General features: G+C 40.8%; 1 protein-coding gene across 2 annotated transcripts in view; it reads right to left on the bottom strand.

The window, feature by feature from the left end:
* Window positions 1-18,516, bottom strand: part of LOC309688338 (CD166 antigen homolog) — a 51,165-nt gene that overhangs the window by 15,541 nt on the left and 17,108 nt on the right. For both annotated transcript variants that reach the window (XM_082504001.1, XM_082504002.1), the window contains exons 2-5: window positions 1,284-1,390; window positions 853-1,069; window positions 676-740; window positions 172-259 (exon numbers count right to left, since the gene is read on the bottom strand). In XM_082504001.1, the coding sequence (XP_082360127.1) occupies window positions 172-259; window positions 676-740; window positions 853-1,069; window positions 1,284-1,390 (477 nt within the window). The remainder of the gene's footprint in view (window positions 1-171; window positions 260-675; window positions 741-852; window positions 1,070-1,283; window positions 1,391-18,516) is intronic.

Genomic DNA, 18,516 nt, shown 5'->3' with positions numbered 1-18,516 from the left:
CAGTCATGAGCCGCGCCGTCATGAGAGTGCAGCACAATTCATCACAGCAGAATAATTTACAGCAACTGTCCCTGTCAGAGAGAATAAAACCATCTGTGTATGCAATATTTATAAATGTCAAATATATTTTTTTAGAACTCAAAGACAACAAAAGGGATGGTGAACGCTCACCTTTCCCATCAGCCTCCAGAGGTTTATTGTTCTTGAACCATGTGATGTTTGCAGGTGGGTTGGCATCTTTTGCAACACAATTTCCAAGCTGCAAAGCAAAAAAAGGGAAAAAAAAGTGAGAAACAGGCAAGAAAAGCACTCAAAGGATGAATAAAAAAATGCATTTCATGACTATTTTTAAATGACCAAACATATGAGAAAATGAGCTTTTTGTTAATGCCACTCTGGTATTTGAGGACTAAACAGTTTTCCATGCAATAGACCATGAAATGCCTAAAGCATTTGTAAAGCCCCTCAAATCCTTTGGGTCTTTTAATTGTAGCACAAGCGAGATTTCTACTCTTTACTAATTCATGAGAATCACTTCAAAGAAGTCATTACTACAATAACAGGCACCATCTCTGTTAGGCCTCAAGATACGTTAGCTCAAGTAAGGGATTTCCCTTCATGACTCATTGCTTAAAATAATGTTGGCATTAAAATGTTTATCATTAAAAACTCCACCTTAGTAAGTCTTCCAATCTCTAGCTCCTCTGCTTCTCCAGAAATCTCCAACTTTGCCGGCAACTCTGTAGTTGAGGGAAAAAAAACAGTGTGAATGGAAAGGCTGGGTGTTGCTTGTGTCAGTCACAGCACTTGAACGAGGGCATTTCGACAATTTTTCAGCTAATTCAGACTCACTGTAAATTAGGACATTAACTGGGTATTCGAACACGTCTCCGCCGGTCACCACCATGCAAGTGAAAGTCCGCTGGTCGCTGAGCTTGGCGGCAGAGATCAGCAGGCTGGAGTTTTTGTCCATGCTCACACGGACCTTGTATTCATCAGTGGCGCTGATTGAGACATTCTGGTTTTTCTGCTTGACCAGCAGGTATCCTGGAACTCCATCCCCTTTGTCCTGGAGAGCAGAGCGCGCTTGTTATGTGTCGCTCGCATATAGCACTGGCTTCGTGTTCACAATAAAAGCATGCACTGTTCATGCGGTGTCATATGGAGGGACAGATGCATGGTCTAATGCACTCAGACTGGGCGTGGTTCGACTTCAGACACAGTAAGTGGGCCTTAGACCTACTTTGCCATTTTGAGAACAACTGATCTCCAGTGTGACTTACATATTTCCATTTAGTGATGGCGATGTCTTCTGCCTTTATGGCTCCACTGTTGCATGGGATCTTGAGCATTTCCCCATACTGGCCAATAATAGGCTCCAAAGAGGTGACTGCAAAAGAGAAACACCAAAGGCACATTTTCAATTGCTTTCTAAGAATGGCTAATCTGGTCACCTGCAACACAGAACGAATTATTAGGACAGAAAATGAAAATGCTTATTATTCTGAATGCTTTGCAGCGCCTCCTGTTTGCATACTGACATTTATCAGCACCACTTAGTGCTCGCCTAAACACACGAGGACAGCAGTTTCTATAGAGTTCTGCTAATTTTTCAGCTCCCTTGGGAAAAAAACAACAACAACAACAACAACCTTTCCTGTCCTAAATCTCATTCAAAACATTGCCATGGAGACAAAATGTTCAAGAGGGCAAGAGGGGGATGGGAGGGGGGTGCCAGGCGAAGTGTCTCAATGGGCTGCGATGAGGGGTTAGAGCCAAAGGGCTGCAGGGAAGAAGAGGCTGCCACGGCCCGACTGAAAATGAGGTGTTGCTCAGTTTTTCTGGCATTCAAATTTACATTTCAGACCTCTCGGAGTTCAGGCAGAGGTAAACGCACAAGCGTATGTGTGGAAGCATAAATCTGACAGCTAAAATCCAAAACAGCTTGAGAGCAGCTCAGTAAAGGGTATGAGAGGAAAACGGTGACCAGTCAGATTCTCTCTGCTGAAATAGAGACAAGTAATGTTTGTGTTTTGTGTGTTGTTTTTTTTTACAAGGAAAGTGCAAAACAATGAAGATCCTCCAATATTCTGCGTGCATTCGACCCTGAAATTGTCTGATTATATTCGCGCACAAAAAACCCAGCTGCACACCAAAATGCCATTTCGGCACTGAGAAAAAAAAGTTATACTCTCACTTTCCCTCTGAACACATCGGACTTTTAAAGGTTTTCTTAGTGAACTGAACTGAATTAATTTGCTCTGTGCGTGATACTCATTTGAATCCTGTTTGAATGAAGGTAAATACTTTTACTCTGGTTACCACTGTCTGTATTAAAACAGAGAAACAACTGGGACCCGGAAGGCATGCTTGCACAGTCGGCAAGTTCAGAGGTGCGCCTGGTTTCCTTCGCACACAGTAAACCCCCTGTCGTTAAGTGTCATTTTCTCATCAGGACTATTAAACGAGTCCATAAAATAGTTATGTACATGTGTGGTGAAACTAGCGAGACAACAAAATCAGACAGTTTGCCTCGAGTCAACAAAGTCTGCACTTATTGCCGTCCTCCTGACACTAAGCTGAACAAGTTCGCACACCGACACCTGTCACTCATCGTTACGAGCTGTCAACTCACAAGAAACAGCACCGAGCCCATCGCTGAGCCTGTTTCTGAAGTCACTACTGCAGAAAGATGACAAACACAGACAATTTAATAAGAAGACTTTAAACAAGGCATGTCTGCCTCTTAGCTCTATGGCTTTTTAAAGCTGTTTTCTGCCTTTCCTCTAAACACTACAAGGAGGTTTTACCTCGTAGGGGGCCAAAAAAACCCAAGTTTGATCTTTCTCTTTTTTCTCAAAGTATTAAAAAAATATTTTTTGGTCAACAAGGAGATTACAATAATTTAACATGGCTGCTCAGAGACTCCTTAAACTTCCTCAAACTTTAATTATAATTAAAGTCAAGTAATTAAATAAAAAAAATCACTTGAAAAGCCACATGCTATTAATTGCACAGCCCTATTTTCCCACCTTGTGTCTGGTATAGGTGTTTATATATACCACGTTCTCACTCCCAAAGCGTAACATTTTATGCTAGGGGACAAATCGCTGATATATTACTCTTCAACAACACGTCCCTATATTACGAGATTGGAAAAATGATGAAACATGAGAACCGTTTGGATCGAATCTACACATGTAGAATCTACAGCTTGTGAAATGATCATCTGCCTCTCAACTCTTATTGTGTTGCTTGTCCTTTAAAATAATGAAGATTTTATATAGAAATCGCTTTGGAAAACAGTATTTAATGTCATTAAAGTGCTGGTTAAGGTTAGGGATAAGGTTATGGTTAGGGCTGGAATACATGGCTGGAGCGTGTATTACCGCGGGAGCGCCATTCTACATGATTTCATCCATAACCCGAGGCATCATATAAGAATGCCGAAGGTCACCTTTCGCGTTCCTCAGCCCGGCTGTGCCAGCAGGGGCAGACTCCTCTGCTTGAAAGAAAAGTGTGGTTGTATAGAAGTTAGCAGGAAAACAGCTCTTGGGTACCTTAACCTGTGACTTCAATCAACATTTTCCTGAGAGTCAAACATTGAATACAACATGATACTAAATTTGCAAATATGGTCACAAGGGCATTTCCCGGGTTTTCTTTGACATTTTGTTTCAAAAACCTAAGATGGCTGCAGTTACAATGCTGATCTTGAAGATTCACAGTGAGAATTTGCTAGCCACAGTAGATACGTCCATCTTTTATATACAGTCTATGGGCTCCTGGGAAGTTCACTTAAAGGCCCTTCACATACCACCTGACAACACTGCACAACTCCTTATTTCCAGCAGCGTGTGCTGTTCATCAAGCAAAACACTGTGGTGTAATTATTTGCTGACCACTGAAAGGTCTCTGTATGGTTAAATGTCACCTTTGCACACTTCATCTACCTCAGACTCTTGGCTTGAATTCAGAAATACCAACTTAACCTAACATGTGTGTTTTTGGGTTGCGGGCGGAAACCCACTGAGACACAGAGAGGTTGTTTAAACCAGAAACCTTGATGTGAGGCAACGGTGCTAACCGCTTCACCACCGTGCTGCTACGACCCATGTTTGCACAACCAACAGAAACACAGAATGCTAGAAAGCAAACACATTTAGTACATGTTCGGCCATAGGTCGGCGGTTCGAATCCACTTAACGGCTACCCTGAGGTACCCCTGAGCAAGGTACCGTCCCTACACACTGCTCCCCGGGCGCCTGCTTAGTGGGCTGCCCACTGCTTCACTGAGTGAATGGGTCAAATGCAGAGAAAAAACAAGTAATTTCCCCATGGGGATCAATAAAGTATCCATTATTATTATTATTATTATTATTATTATTATTATTATTATTATTATTATTATTTAAAAAATAAAAATAAATTGCAGACAAATTTCAGAGCATACGTACAGTCTGGTGGATAGATGTTTTTTTTCCCCTCCACTCAAACACGTACGGTATTTAAAGTGCCGTCTGCGATGTAGTTTTTGATTACACCGACGAGGGCCACATACTGAAACACCATTCAAGTAATAAAGCTTCTTTACACTACAAGTGTTTGTGGAGCTTCAACCTCTTTAGATCACTCAGCTCAGGGCGAACTATCTTCTATGTGAGGGAGTACACTTTAGCCTACCTTTTTGGAGAGAGTCAGGCCAGATGAAAATATTGATGTCACTCACATGTGTTAAAGCCTGAAGTGGCCAATTGTCTAAAGTGGACCTCTAAAGATCGGTACTCTACATGTTACACCTTGTTTTGTTTTTTTTTGTTATCTACGTGAAAAGCCAAAGCCTGGCTAAATAATTGCCCTTTTGAAGCATAGGTGCTAAGCTGAACTAACTTTGTCTAAAGCTATTTACTAGGGGTGCAACGATATTCGTATCGATATTGAACCGTTCGATACAGTGCTTTCGGTTCGGTACGCATATGTATCGAACAATACAACATTTGTAATTTATTTTATCAACTTTCCTTCTGACGATGCTGTCTGTGTTGAGCGCTCAGTGAATCTGCGTTCGACTACTCCGCCTAGGGTCGACAGTGCAGCCTAGGCGGAGTAGTCGAACGCAGATTCACTGAGTGCTCAACACAGACAGCATCGTCAGAACGAAGAGCACAGGGCAAGCTAGCGAGACAGAAGTTAAGCTCTCCTTACAACATGGACCTCCCCCACCCTCATTCAGATCTGGCGTTTGGAATTATTTTGGTTTTCATGTGACGTATGACCCTGAAGGTAAGCAGTCATGGACTAAAGTAAAACAGTATGTTGGATGTGCCATGCAATGCTCAATTACATGGGTGGGAACTAGTGTGTTAGCGCAGTTAGCTCGTTAACGTGTTGACCGTCTAGCCCCATGCACGGGGCGATTGGCGGTAGCTCGTTAACGGAGATTTGCCGTGTTGTGGCGTTAAGGTCATTTCAACGAGATTAACCTGAAAGCACTAGTGGGAACACAACGAATATGACTGCACATTTACGCCGACATCATCCTAGTGCAAAGACAAGTGGAAGCAGAAAAAAAACAAGCAAGCATGCTACTAACTTTAGCTGAGTCATTTAGACAGCTGTTTAATATGCTGCTGAGAATATAAGATAAGATAAGATAAGATAACCTTTATTAGTCCCACACGTGGGACTAATAAAGCCCAGAAGAATATAGCCCAGAAGAAGCGGATAGTATAGCTTTTATTTTGGAAAGAGACATTTCTCTGTAATAAACTCTCTTTTCCAAAGATGAGTGATTCCTCAATCAGATACAGGGCTTGCAATATCGCTAGCCCAACGTCCCGGGGCTAGCGATTTTTTCAGTCGGGGTACCAAAATCTATCTCTGCCCTGCCCGTCGGCCTATCGTAGGAAGGAAAAATATATGTCAATGCTTTTGCATTCTTTCGGAAATGTAGCTGGGTAATTATGTCATTGGCATCTGTGAGCCACTGTCAATATGTGACATATTGAAATCGCGTTTGAATTTGCGCTTGTTTTTTTGCTTTCACTTTGCAATCGTGCAAGAGCGAAAGCACTGATCTGTGAGTGATGATAATTTGCGCACCAATTCCTCTGACATCGTCTTATTAATTGTTAGCTTACTATGCAAACATGACAAGTGAAATCTCCCGCAGCTTAAACATGTGAGAGGTTGATCGCGCAGAGAATCGCTGAGCTTATGTGAGTGCGTGTGTAAAAGCAGCAGGATATATATTTTAGTTCTGCTGAGCCAAATAAGACAGGTCAGGGTGAAGAAGTGACAGCCAAAGAAAAGCTTACCACAAAACGGAGAAGTTATGACAAATGAGACTATAAGGCAAAAAGAAAGTGCAGCTTTATGGTTTCATGGACAAAATAATTTCTGTGGCTGCAATATGACGAGCTAAATAACCAGGGCTGCACATAAGTGGTCCGCAGGTGCGCATTCGCTGTCAAAATAAAAAACACGCACAAGGGTTAGGGTTAAATTTAAAAACTGTACTTTTGAGTTAAAATATATATTTATAATTTTAATAAATGACAAATTAAAAAGGCATGAACATTTTTTTTGTATCGAAAAAATATCGAACCGTGACACCAAAGTATCGAACCGAACCGAACCGTGAATTTTGTGTATCGTTGCACCCCTACTATTTACATGTTGTTAAGAGTCGCTGCGACCTTCTCAACAGGTGCACTAGGAGAACTACTGAAAATAATTACCTATTTTTAACAGCCCAACAGACAGACTGAACTCTCTGAAGGTGTCCTTGTTCACTATGACATCTGAATAAATTGAAACAAAGTGATGGATGGAAACATCAGAAATTACCAATGCAGAGACCGAAAACAAGATATAGACAGAACAAAAAGGCTCTAAAACAGTGTTAAAGTCTATCGGCAGTGGTGGCTGTAATCAGTGCTTACAGCTGCATGAAGCAGAAACAGCTTGTGTGAGCATCAAAGCAGAGTAACCCACTCAGTAAAAGAAAAAAACCTATCTGAGAACACATAGCACTACCACGGCACTTCACCCACATAGATACAATCCCTGCATTTAAATAAGGCTCGGCGACATTTAATAGTGACAGCACGGGACAAAACAAACCTCGCCACATTTCAACTGCTGACAGCTTTACCAGGAATTCTTCACCAAACACAGGGATAAGCTCCGTCACTTGTCAACAAAAGTACGTGCATTTCCTGCACTGATTCTCTCATTTCCTATAATTTATTCCGTGTAAAATCTGTTAAAAGCTTTTCGGGAATCAAGTCGCGAAATGATCTGTCTTAACAAATTACTGTGTTTGGGGGGAAAATGTTACCTACTTCAGGTATTCGTACGAAATTTACTTTGTTTTTAAGCAGTGTAATATAAGAGAAATGCTGCTTTACTGCATGCATGAGCTAAGAATAAATGCACCCACTGGGTCATTTTCTGGACTGTAAATTTCTGCCTGCATTTCACAGAGTCTTGCTCACTTTCAGCGTTTTGGCAATTGGATGTACACGAGTGTGATCCACCTGAAATAATGCAGATTGCTGGTTGTGAACCCAGCATGCTGATGTAGCCATCCTACACTTGGTTGTTTTTAAAGTAAATGAATCGTGCAGGTTTCTGATCCAGGCATAAAAGATTGCCCACGCTGTGTGGCAAAAAGTAAAACATGGAGGCATTGTGAATACATTGAGAGGAATCCATTAATGAGCTCTCTGTTCAAGGGATGCATTTTTGCATGTGTCATATTTGATGACATTTGATTACATTTTAGCATTTAAGGTGCCAAAAATAGCCTCTCACTATCTTTATTGTGTCCATCTCCTGGCCATGTTGATGCCAGAATGCTCTAATGGCTGAGGACAAATCCAAGCGTTTTTCTAAACCAAGTCGGCAACCAAGCCCACATATGCTGTGTCTTAGTAATAAGACACAAACCACTCAGGAGACAATACAAAGGTACACTGCAAGCCCAGCAGTGTTGCAAAGGTTATCACGCTCTCTGTATAATAAACTCCTTGCATTTCAAATTCAAATAGACATTATGAATATTCAAATAGAGCCGCCGTCAGTGTCTCTGAGAACTTTAAAAGAGTCTGCATTAAGGGAAAAAGCATTATCTGTGCAGATTACACTGTCGCACAATGAGAACTAATCGCACATGTTGAGTTACAGAAGACAAAGCTCCTGCTGCTCGCTGAGATAAGGTAATCCTTTTGCAACAAAAGTAGGTGAACTGAGCGACTTCCCGTTGACAAATACACACAAGTTTACACCGTGCATACCAATCATCTGCTTGTAATCATTGTCTATATGATGAGGAGGATATTTAACATTTACCACTTCCTTATGGTTTTATCTTGTTGGTGTATGTCTGAAGACAGTAATAACACGTTTATATAATATAATACTTACTATATCCAGCACTGTGCAGCGTCTTTAGTCATCACACATTTGTTTTAATTTCACTCCCAAGCAGAAGCAAAAATTCTCCAACTTTTCTTTGGACACGGGCTGCTTTTTCACTAATTTTCGGTCCAGTTTCAGCATAATGCCTTTAGTTTGTTTGTTTAAGCCACTTAACACTAAGCTATGAATAATCCAGGCACTAGAAGACACATAATTCCAGTTCAGCCAGTGTTGTGTAAACACATAACAGGAAACCTGGCAAAGCATCAATTTTAAATTGTATCTTTGGGACTTTGTTACCAGCAGCCAGTCACAAAAACACATTGTTTGTTCCCATTTTGTTTTTTATGTCAATCTACGATAAATGCCAAACATAACGCAGTTTGACAGACATATGTTGGCAGGGCGTCCTTAAAATAATTGAGAAAACTGGACAGGTGACCAGTATCTGTCTTTAAGAAGGAAATCCAACAGGGACCCTGCCCAGGATCTGGCCCTTCAGTTGATCAGTCTACTGCTCACTGAAGCCTCATCAGAAGTGATGTCAGTGGAAGCGTAGCTGTCAAGAAGCCATTCTTAAGGAAGTGAAACAGGCAAAAAGGCTGAGGTGTGCCAAATCACACAAGAACTGGACTGAAAGTCAGTGGCAACAGGTCTGATGGAGTCCAACGCTGAAATTTTTGGGAGGTGAGTGTTTACAGCCATCTGTAAAACACAGTGGAGGCTCTATCGCAATTTGAAGCTGCATTTTTCAGCATGGCAATGATTCCAGACATACCGCCAATTAGAGCTGGGCGATATGAGATTTTTTCATATCACGATATGTTTTTTTTCATTTCAGGCGATAACGATATCTATCACGATATAAGCCAAATAACTATATTTGTAAGATTTAAATGTGCCGTTGCTCACAAGTAAAATGTAAAATAATCAGCAGCTTGTTTTTATTTAAATATTGATTTCCCATAATAAGTTCAACAGGGTAGATGTACTTAAGGAACATGAGACTTTTTCAGATAAATAAAGGCAAATATTGCAAACTACACAAAAGGCAGCCGCTAAAGCGTTTAAGTTTCAAAATAGAACAAACGAAACAGACTAAATTGTCAATTCCACTTAGAAACAAAGTATTAATTCTAAAAATAAATCTTAGTTTGTGTTACAGAAGAACAGACAAAACTGACTAACTTTTGTCAATATCAAATAAACTGAGAACTAAAAGGAAATTCTCAATCTCTCCTTGTTGTATAGCTTAGTTTTTCAAACAGTTTTAACAGTTACTTTAGTCTGACAAAAGCCGAATGACGAATTAGCGCTTCCAGTCAGAGACTGAGGCTACGTCCACACGTACACGGGTATTTTTGAAAACGGAGATTTTCCGTTTTCGTTTAAAAAAATAATCCCGTCCACACATAAAGGCAGAAATGAAGGAAAACGCTGCTATGAACATGCCAAAGCAGCAGGTGGCGCTAGATTCCTAACCGTGCCGAAATGTTGGCCAATCAGAAGTCTAGAAGCCTCGGTGGGAAAAAGTAAACAAAGCTGGGGCATAGAAGCAGAACCGAGTCGTATGTGTGGACGGACAGTAACTGTGTGTATATGTAAGCATTTAAACACTGCAGAGAGTAGAATTAACAGTATTGTAGAAATTCATTTCACCGAAACAATAACGTGGCGCAGTGTGACGCATGCACCAGTTTATTGTATTTCCAGACTTGCTTTCGGCACAATTTACAGTGCACGCTACTCTGTTTTTTGTCAGACTTGAAATAGCCGAAATACCTTCACACTACGGAACTTCTATGGCTCTTCCGTTCGACAATCTCTCCGGCATTGGAACCATCATCTGTTTTCTCTTAAGGTCACGCTCGGTTGATTTTTCTAGTCGGCACACTCACTTCCTCCATTACCCGCTGGCTGCTTCCCAAACAAACACACGTGCGGCTTGGCACTTGTGCTGTACATAACAAGTCACGCGACGTGACGCTGCGGCTGTGATTGGTTCGGCTCTGCACTACTTAATTTGGATCGGCTGACCTTTTTTTTTTTTTTTTTTTTTAAGAGGACAAGAGCGGCGAGGTCTATCGCGATAGCTTAATCTCTCTATCGAGTAAAAGTTATATCGCGATACATATCGTTATCGTTCTATCGCCCAGCTCTACCGCCAATGTAGCAAAAGCATACCTGATAGATCAGTCATTGACTGGCCTCCCAGAACCTAGACTGCAACATTACTGAAGCAGTGAGGTATCATCTTAAAGAACTTGGAAGAAAGCTGCCTAAGAGAGTTCAGACAATGCTGAAAAATAAAGGCCATACAAAGTATTGACCTTTTAGCTCATTCGAATTGTACAGGCTCAGTTTTTGCCTCCATAGATGCACTGCATGAACATGTGTGTCTATTTCCCAGTTTCCTAGCAAAATACAAAGAAATGAGGGTGACTCAAGACTTTTGCACACTTTTGCACAAAGAAGAGAGTTTAGCAGGAGACTAAAACATTAAATGAGGACATATTTCATGTCATAAGTTATATGGGACACAAGAACCAATGTACATTTCTTTAGCAGAAATTAATTCACAAAGAAAATCCCCATAACAGAAATAAACAAACACTAATTTGGGGTTTTGATGGGATAGTGCTGTGTAGAAAGTACTACTCCAAAAAACTGCATTTTCTGTGTCAAGCTCATAAAAAAAGTCGGTTTTGAAGGCTGCTTAAAAGATTCAGTATTTCTGGGATTTCAGACTAAAGCTATGAGTTAAAGTAAGACAATATTCTAGTGCACGTCATTTGGTAGTTTTACAAAAAGCATTACAGACTTTTTAGTCTCATCAACCACCCCGAAAAACGCATTTGCTCGTCTGAATTTGAATTTCACTGTACTTTTTTCTCTTTCTTACACTGGACATGAAAAATTAGCTGCTACTCTGGCAATGGTAACTCAAGTAAGAGACAGGCGAGTGACAGAGACAGGAGGCAGCACCGCAGGAGATACTTTTATGTTCCTGATTAAGGCGCCTCTATTCCCGAGAAGAGACAGGTGACGACAGCTCAGATATAAACTCACCAGGGAAATCAGCAACCTCTCCGCATTAGTCTCTATATCCCTGTTTTGCTACCTTATGCCCTCCTATTTGTGTGTGTGTGTGTGTGTGTGTGTGTGTGTGTGTGTGTGTGTGTGTGTGTGTGTGTGTCCCTTTGAGCTGCAACAACCAAAAGAAAACCGAGGCCCAAACTTATTAAGTGCTGAAAATGAGGATTGTGCACTGAATGGGGATCCCATGGCGCATGTCCACAAAGACTTGATGGCAAATAGCCTTGCTTCAGAAGCGGTTCAGTGTGAAGGGGCAGACAGAACCACTTCAACTGGATCAATAATACTCGAGGAAAGGCTAGATTCTTATAGTGAACGCCGTTTGCCTAAGGAGCAAGAAATCAAAGAAAACCTAACCTCCCGTGACATTCTGCCTCTCGTCCTTGTCTCTTCTTTAATAATTTAACAAGTGCTGAATTTTGATTAGCCATATTAAGAACCTCAAATGAGAGAGATCACCGGTTTAATAAGCTCAAACTCTCATTACTCGCTATCGTGAAAAATTGCCGCAACGCTTCTGTCACACGGAAAGGTGTCAGAAGGACCACCGGGGTCCCCAAAGAATCCTTGTAGATATTTGGTAATAAATGAGCTTTGCAGGCTGTTGTTTTGCCAACTCTTTCACCGAGTACACACGCTCAGCTCGTGCGTTACTGACTATGACAAGCACATGACTCTATTTAAATTCTGCTACAGTATCAGTTCACGCCGAGGAAGCGTTCCAGACCAGCTAGCTGTAGAGAGATTTCTTAAAAAGAAAAAAAAAAATACACAGCCACATCCTCACTATCTGCGTCTGTCTCTCTTGAGGGAAGGGGTGTAATCATGTCACTGATGGATAACTGACAGCACAGCTTGCACAACATCCCTCTCGCACAGTTCCTCTTTTTGTTGCAGGCTGAACCACCTTTCCAAACATCAACAATGCGTGCTCTATAATTTAGCTTTTTCGTTTTTTTTCTTCTTAGCTGTAATTGCCTGTCACTGTCTTTATAGCATAAAACTGAGAGCATCAGCTTCTATTTCCTTTCTTCTTTCTTTTTTTTTACCACACTGGCGTGAGCCCGTTGAGGGGAAAAAAAAGCTTCACCTCCAAAGCTCTAGCCGCTTTAAGGCATCCATTCCTTTCCATTAGACTGACAGCATCTGACGTGTCATAAAGTCAAATGCTGATTTTAATTCTTGGACATGTAAATATTAGTCAGACATATTGTACTAACCTGAGATAATGTAATTAACTTAATTACATTCTTCACTGATGGATTTTTGCTTTACCTTGTCAAATAAAGGAGCTTTCTCTCAGAGCCTGCCTGTTTGCAACAAGTGCAGCACGTCTTCTCTAGTGTGGCTCTCACAGATCTAAAAGACGGACGTACCTGTCGTCAGATCCACATTCTTTCCTTTGAAATCCAGTTATATAGTTACAAGTTTGTGAGAAAACAAGGCTACTTCTCGCTTAAGAGAGACGGTCTCCTTCACCGAAGCAAAAAAGTGCTCTAATACATGAAGTCCAGCAATGATACATCCACTTCAGAGTTAACGCTGGTTAACAGCAGCTAACAAAGGCAAAAACACCAGTGCTTATTAACAGTATTGCTGTCAATGATCAGAAGTGAGCTTCTCTTCAGATTCCTTTCATAACGTTTTGACTAGGATGTACTTTAATTGGCAATACATTGACATTAAATTGGGAGCGTGCTAATGTAACTAAATATGACCAGATAAAACTACTGGCCTGCGCTGCCACTCTTTCAGCCTTTGAATTATTCTGTGTGAAAGGATTGATGACCACCTTCAGTCACAACTAGACATGTCACTGCTACTCTAGTTGTTTCGTCAGTCGTGTTACATGCATTATTCATCAAAATGCTGGCACTTTTTTGCGTAATCCCCCAAAATTTGGTATTTAAGTTCAGAGCTCAAGGTTACACTTCAGGCCTTTAACATTTTAATGAAATCAACAAAATCCACACGTGCATCTTACAAGAAAAAAACAGCAAATTATTACAAATTACTACACGAAAGAACATTGTGGTACTTGTGCTTGATAAACACCGGCAATTATTTATTGATTATCACACAAAAATTACTGGATAATTGCTATTTTCTACAAGTAAGCAGCAGGTATGAATTTGTTGAAGCACTTTGGGTTCGACAAAAGCTGTAATATGAGAAATGAGTGTTTGAGAGGTTAGGATTTAGAGCCATTTTTCTCATTTATGAAGCGCCATCTGTTTCAGGGCTCAGAAAGCTGCACAACACCCTAAAGATATGGCCCTGTGTCTCTTTGACCTTCAACGGGGCATAGAGGTCTTTCAGAGAAGAACCAATCTGGAAGAAAAAGGTCCATTTGTGGGCAGAAAGACTCGGGACAAAGGTTTCATTTTCTGGCAATGGTCCCCAAAGGCTCTGTCTGCAGTTCAGCTGAACTAGGCCAGCCTAGTCTCTTTTGTTTTTAATAAGTGATCCACTCTCTATGGATTCTTATCTACAAGTTCCATGAAAGACGTTGTCTAAAGTCTAACACATTTATTAGTTTTATGATGGAGAAGACTCTGCAATATTGTTTGATATTAATATAACACTGAATCGATGCATGGCCGTGCCTTAGGATGGGAAATTAGTCTCAAGAATAGCAGGCCAATTTATTTTCATGCTCGCTAGGACATGTTCTCAGTGTAACATTCAAAAATCACTTTGCAGACCCGCGTTAAAAACTTCAGGTATCCACATCCAGCATTCAGACAACTGCAAACCTGTCACATTTTCAACTAGTTGATTATTCAATGAAACCCTTTAATTCATCCAGACTCTTCAAAGTATGAGTGTTCTTTTTCTCGTCATACGTAACAGTCAGGTGAATATAATAGAAGTTCTGGATGACACATGGAGATTAAAGCCCTCACAGTTGACCACAAGAGATTGCAAAGGGTGGTTTTTCCACTTTTTAAAAAAACTTTTCATCTACTAAACCAATTACGGATTGAAAAAATAATCAATAAAAAATCTTTGCACTACCAAGGCTATGAGCCGTGCTACAGCACCCTCGACGCCTCCAACAGGTGCAGCAAATTTCAGCCTTCTTAATGAATCTTTGAGAAACAGCGAAACCTGGCAGATCATCAGAATCACCAAGCTGCTTCTGCAGTACTCGTGATGACAGCCCAAGTATGTTGGCTATTCGTTTGCTGACACGAGAGCATTAAGCCAACAACTGGATATTTATGACTTGATGAAATGTTTCAGGGTGAATTCTGAAAAGATACTTTTGGGAGTATCACTAATAAGTAAGACCAGTTTATTTCCTGCCCTGCCACCATACAGTCGCTGCAAACGACACTTTGCTTGTGAATATGCCGGTGCATTTGTGTCGACTGTAGCATGCTTGTTATCACATCATCGCTGCTTTTGTCAGGAAGGAACAGCGTTTGAGGTTGTTCTGCTGCTGTGGCGCCTTTGATTTGTTAGTAAATTGCTGCTGATGGGTGCATTTTTATCATCGATGTCTACAATGTCCTTTGAGCTTCTCCACGTGTGCCTAGTTTATTTTCTGTATGTTGTCTGAAATGATTATGCTTTCAAAGATCAACATTTTGTTTATATGGAAAATTTTGCTGGTTCAAACTGGCGTGCTAACACGTTCCAATTTCTTCTTTTGTCCAAAACGCACCAATTTAGTTTACAATACCACGACACAAAGAAGATGATTGGTGTAATTATTTTCTTGAAGACAGCTTTAATGATTCCATCGGCAATGTGTCACAGCACTCATCTAACGTTACCACATTTGTCAAAATAGTTGCGCATTTTCTGTTGGCCATCTAATGATCTAATCAAGTGATTATGTAGCTGTACATCTGACAGTTGTTCAAAAAAAAGAGGCTCTCATAAACCAGACTACAATAAAAATAGATAAAAAAAACCCCTCACATTTACCCAGCCACTGAGCAGAGCCATGTTTGTCACTTGAGAGCAAAATAAGCCTGTGCTCTGCTGAGGAGGAGGATGGACAGCAAATGGAGAATTATGTAGAGTGTGCAACACACGGTATTATTAGTCCGAGTCTATTAAGCCTAATGGCTCCCCTCCTTCACCTCAGCAGCATGAAAACATCTTTTAGGCCACTGTGCTCTAAAAACCAACAAAAGCACTAATGCTTGGCAAACAAAACAGCCGATTGAAGAATTCATGATAAATCTGGAAATCTCTGCAGTAGATGGAGAGAGGTCTTCAAAACATAAGAATGCACAGATGATGAGCTGACCTGAAAGCTTCAAGGCTCTGGCTCCTTTTTTATTATTATTATCATCGTCATTATTCACATTATTGAAAAAAAAAACAAAAAAACGCAAAGTTCACCATCATTACTCATTATCCAGTGACATCAATGACTATTAGATAGAAAGATAAAGAAATGCAAGAGCGTTCGCTACACAAAACATCATCAAAATAAAGATTAAACTGTTCAAGGGTGACATACAGGTTTAACCTAAGCAAGTTCATAAGTCTACTCCATCTGTGACGTGCGAAAGATGAGAATGCAGCTTGGATTATGGAGTATATTGGAATATTAAGTGTACTGTGAAACTGGACTGTAAGCTATATTGCTCAGTCTTAAATGGATAAATAAAATAAAAGAATTATAGAAGCCTTCTAATCTTAGCAGCACTGCGATAATGGCACATGACCACATCACTGGCTTAGAAGTTACAGCTTCTGAAAATAATACAGTCTGGAATTAATTCAGAAAGGTGACAAACAGATATAAAAGATCTATTAAGAGTTCGGCAATTAACCTGAAAATTATAAGAGATCAGCCTTTTTGAAGCTGCAGCCTGCATGCCAACAGAGAATAACATCAGGTCACTGGCGGTGGCCAAGTGTCATGGCTGTGTTTTGCAGGTGGATCTTTTGTCTCTTGGCTAACCTGATTTACACTCCTTTCCTGCCAGATATACAGTGTAGCTTCCACGGTGAAGCATATTTATTCTCTACAGAGACATATAGTCAGCTTTCTCTCCCCCTCAAGCAAAGAAAACAATGTTCAGCTGCTGCTTCATGTGTGGTCAACAGACACCCACAGAACACAGCAGGCGGGAACAGGGCTAATGCATTGCCTGCAGTCTCACCTGTCGAGTCCCCATTGTTCCCTTATGACTAAAAATGCTGGCTCCATTTTCTCTGGTTTCAAATTTGTCCTGAGGAGGCCCCGGTACCTGTGCAGGCCTGCTGCTGAGGGATCAGGTTGCTGCCTCTGCCTCTCATCAGGGATCGAGGCGAGAGAACAAAGGAAGAGACGAGGGCCCAAGAAGGAGGGAAAGATTTATTTTGTTTTCAGGTGTTTTAATCCACTTGTGTAATTAACGACTGGCTCCCTAAAGAAGCACCACGCTGCTGAAGAAAAACCTTTCATGTTATAGATCTTCGATCTTTTAAAGCTGCACAAAGAAGGTGATTGTAGCCACCTCTAACTCCTAATTTAATGCTTCAAATTAGCATTTGGTCTTTTTTGGAGCTGTGATGACAGAGCTGAGCGCTAAAGTAGAAGCTAACACAAGAAGCTACAACAGGTTTTCAGTGCACAAATACATACAAATTAAAGACTGAAATTTGAGACTTTTCAATGGCTTGTTGGCCAAACATGAAGCCATAATGCATGTCTTTTACTTGCATGAACAATGGTCTAGTGGTCCAACCCTGTGACTTCTTTTAACTGAGATAACCAGCTATAGTCACCTATGTGGCATCCAGCTGTCAGGCAAAGCACGATGGAAACTTGAACCCTTAATATAAAAGTGATCACCCCACTTTGCTCCACCATGAATAGCTTCAAAAGATCAAAACAGCATTTTTGTGTGTCCCATGCTGTAAAAACTCCTGCGAGTCTCAAGTGGCCGTTTGAGGAACTGCAATTGTTGGCGCTTCCTCAATGGGTTATTTTTTTTTGCCCCGGAGTTGCAGCTAACAGCCAACACTCTTTATTTACAGATGTTATTAGTTTGGAGATTTGGTTGTTATGTTTGTTTGTTTTGTTCGCTCTTCGAATTGACTCTAAGTGGGCGGGAGTCAGCTGGAAAATGATGACGGCAAATATTTACACACAGGTTTGAGCAAGCTTTAAATGAAAATGTCACACATGCTACATCTGCTGTCCTGATGATTCAGCTCTAATTGCTAAACTCCAAAAACATTTGTAATTTTAATCATTTCAGTCAATCAATCATGAAATATTATATTACCAGCAGTAACCGAGTGGAAAAAAAAGAATTTGCATTGTGGAAGTTAATTTAAGAGTGCCACCTTCTGGGTAAACACCACACGAGTCGTATCATGTCTTGCTTGCTCGTGCTTCCTACAATTCCCGGAATACCTGTTGATAATCCTCAGAGAACAGGTGCAAACACTCTGCACCAGCTGCGGGTTATTCGTGTAGGTGGAACAAATAGCAGCGTGAGCGCCGAAATAATTAGCCCAGAGGACGACGCGAGTCCTGCTCCACATCTCAAAACGCAGGTTGCCTTGTGACTGCATTGCATTCTGGTCCATTAAGGACAATTGTTTTTACTCTGTTTCACTCTGTTTAACTAATGAAGACAGTGTGTGATAGTGAGGGAGTGAAAAAGGGGAGCATATTTCCTGTTGATGTCTCAGACAACAAAAGTTTTCCATTAAATCATTAAATTAAAGTGAGTGCGGTGGAAAACGCGCGGTGTGTTGTCGCACTCTGTGTTTGACCTGTGATCCAGTTAACGAGAAAAACATTGAACTGAGCAGCAAAACAGACAAAAGACAGCCAGAACCAAGTGCACGATGTCGGGAGTTCTGCACAATATAAGCACATATATTACAGCACAAATCAGACTTTTTGCATCATTATTAATCAACTATTGAGCTTTGAAGCTGGTTGATGAGAGACGTAAAGATTTACACCATACAAAGAAAAAAATAAACATGAGGAAACTGCAGCACATTCTTGCATTTTTCCCTTTGATTAGT

Source organism: Aulonocara stuartgranti (genome assembly GCF_965226115.1).
Source record: "Aulonocara stuartgranti genome assembly, chromosome: 14".
Taxonomy (NCBI): domain Eukaryota; kingdom Metazoa; phylum Chordata; class Actinopteri; order Cichliformes; family Cichlidae; genus Aulonocara; species Aulonocara stuartgranti.
The sequence above is the reverse complement of the archived record's forward strand: the minus strand, read 5'-3'. Positions and strand labels throughout refer to the sequence as shown.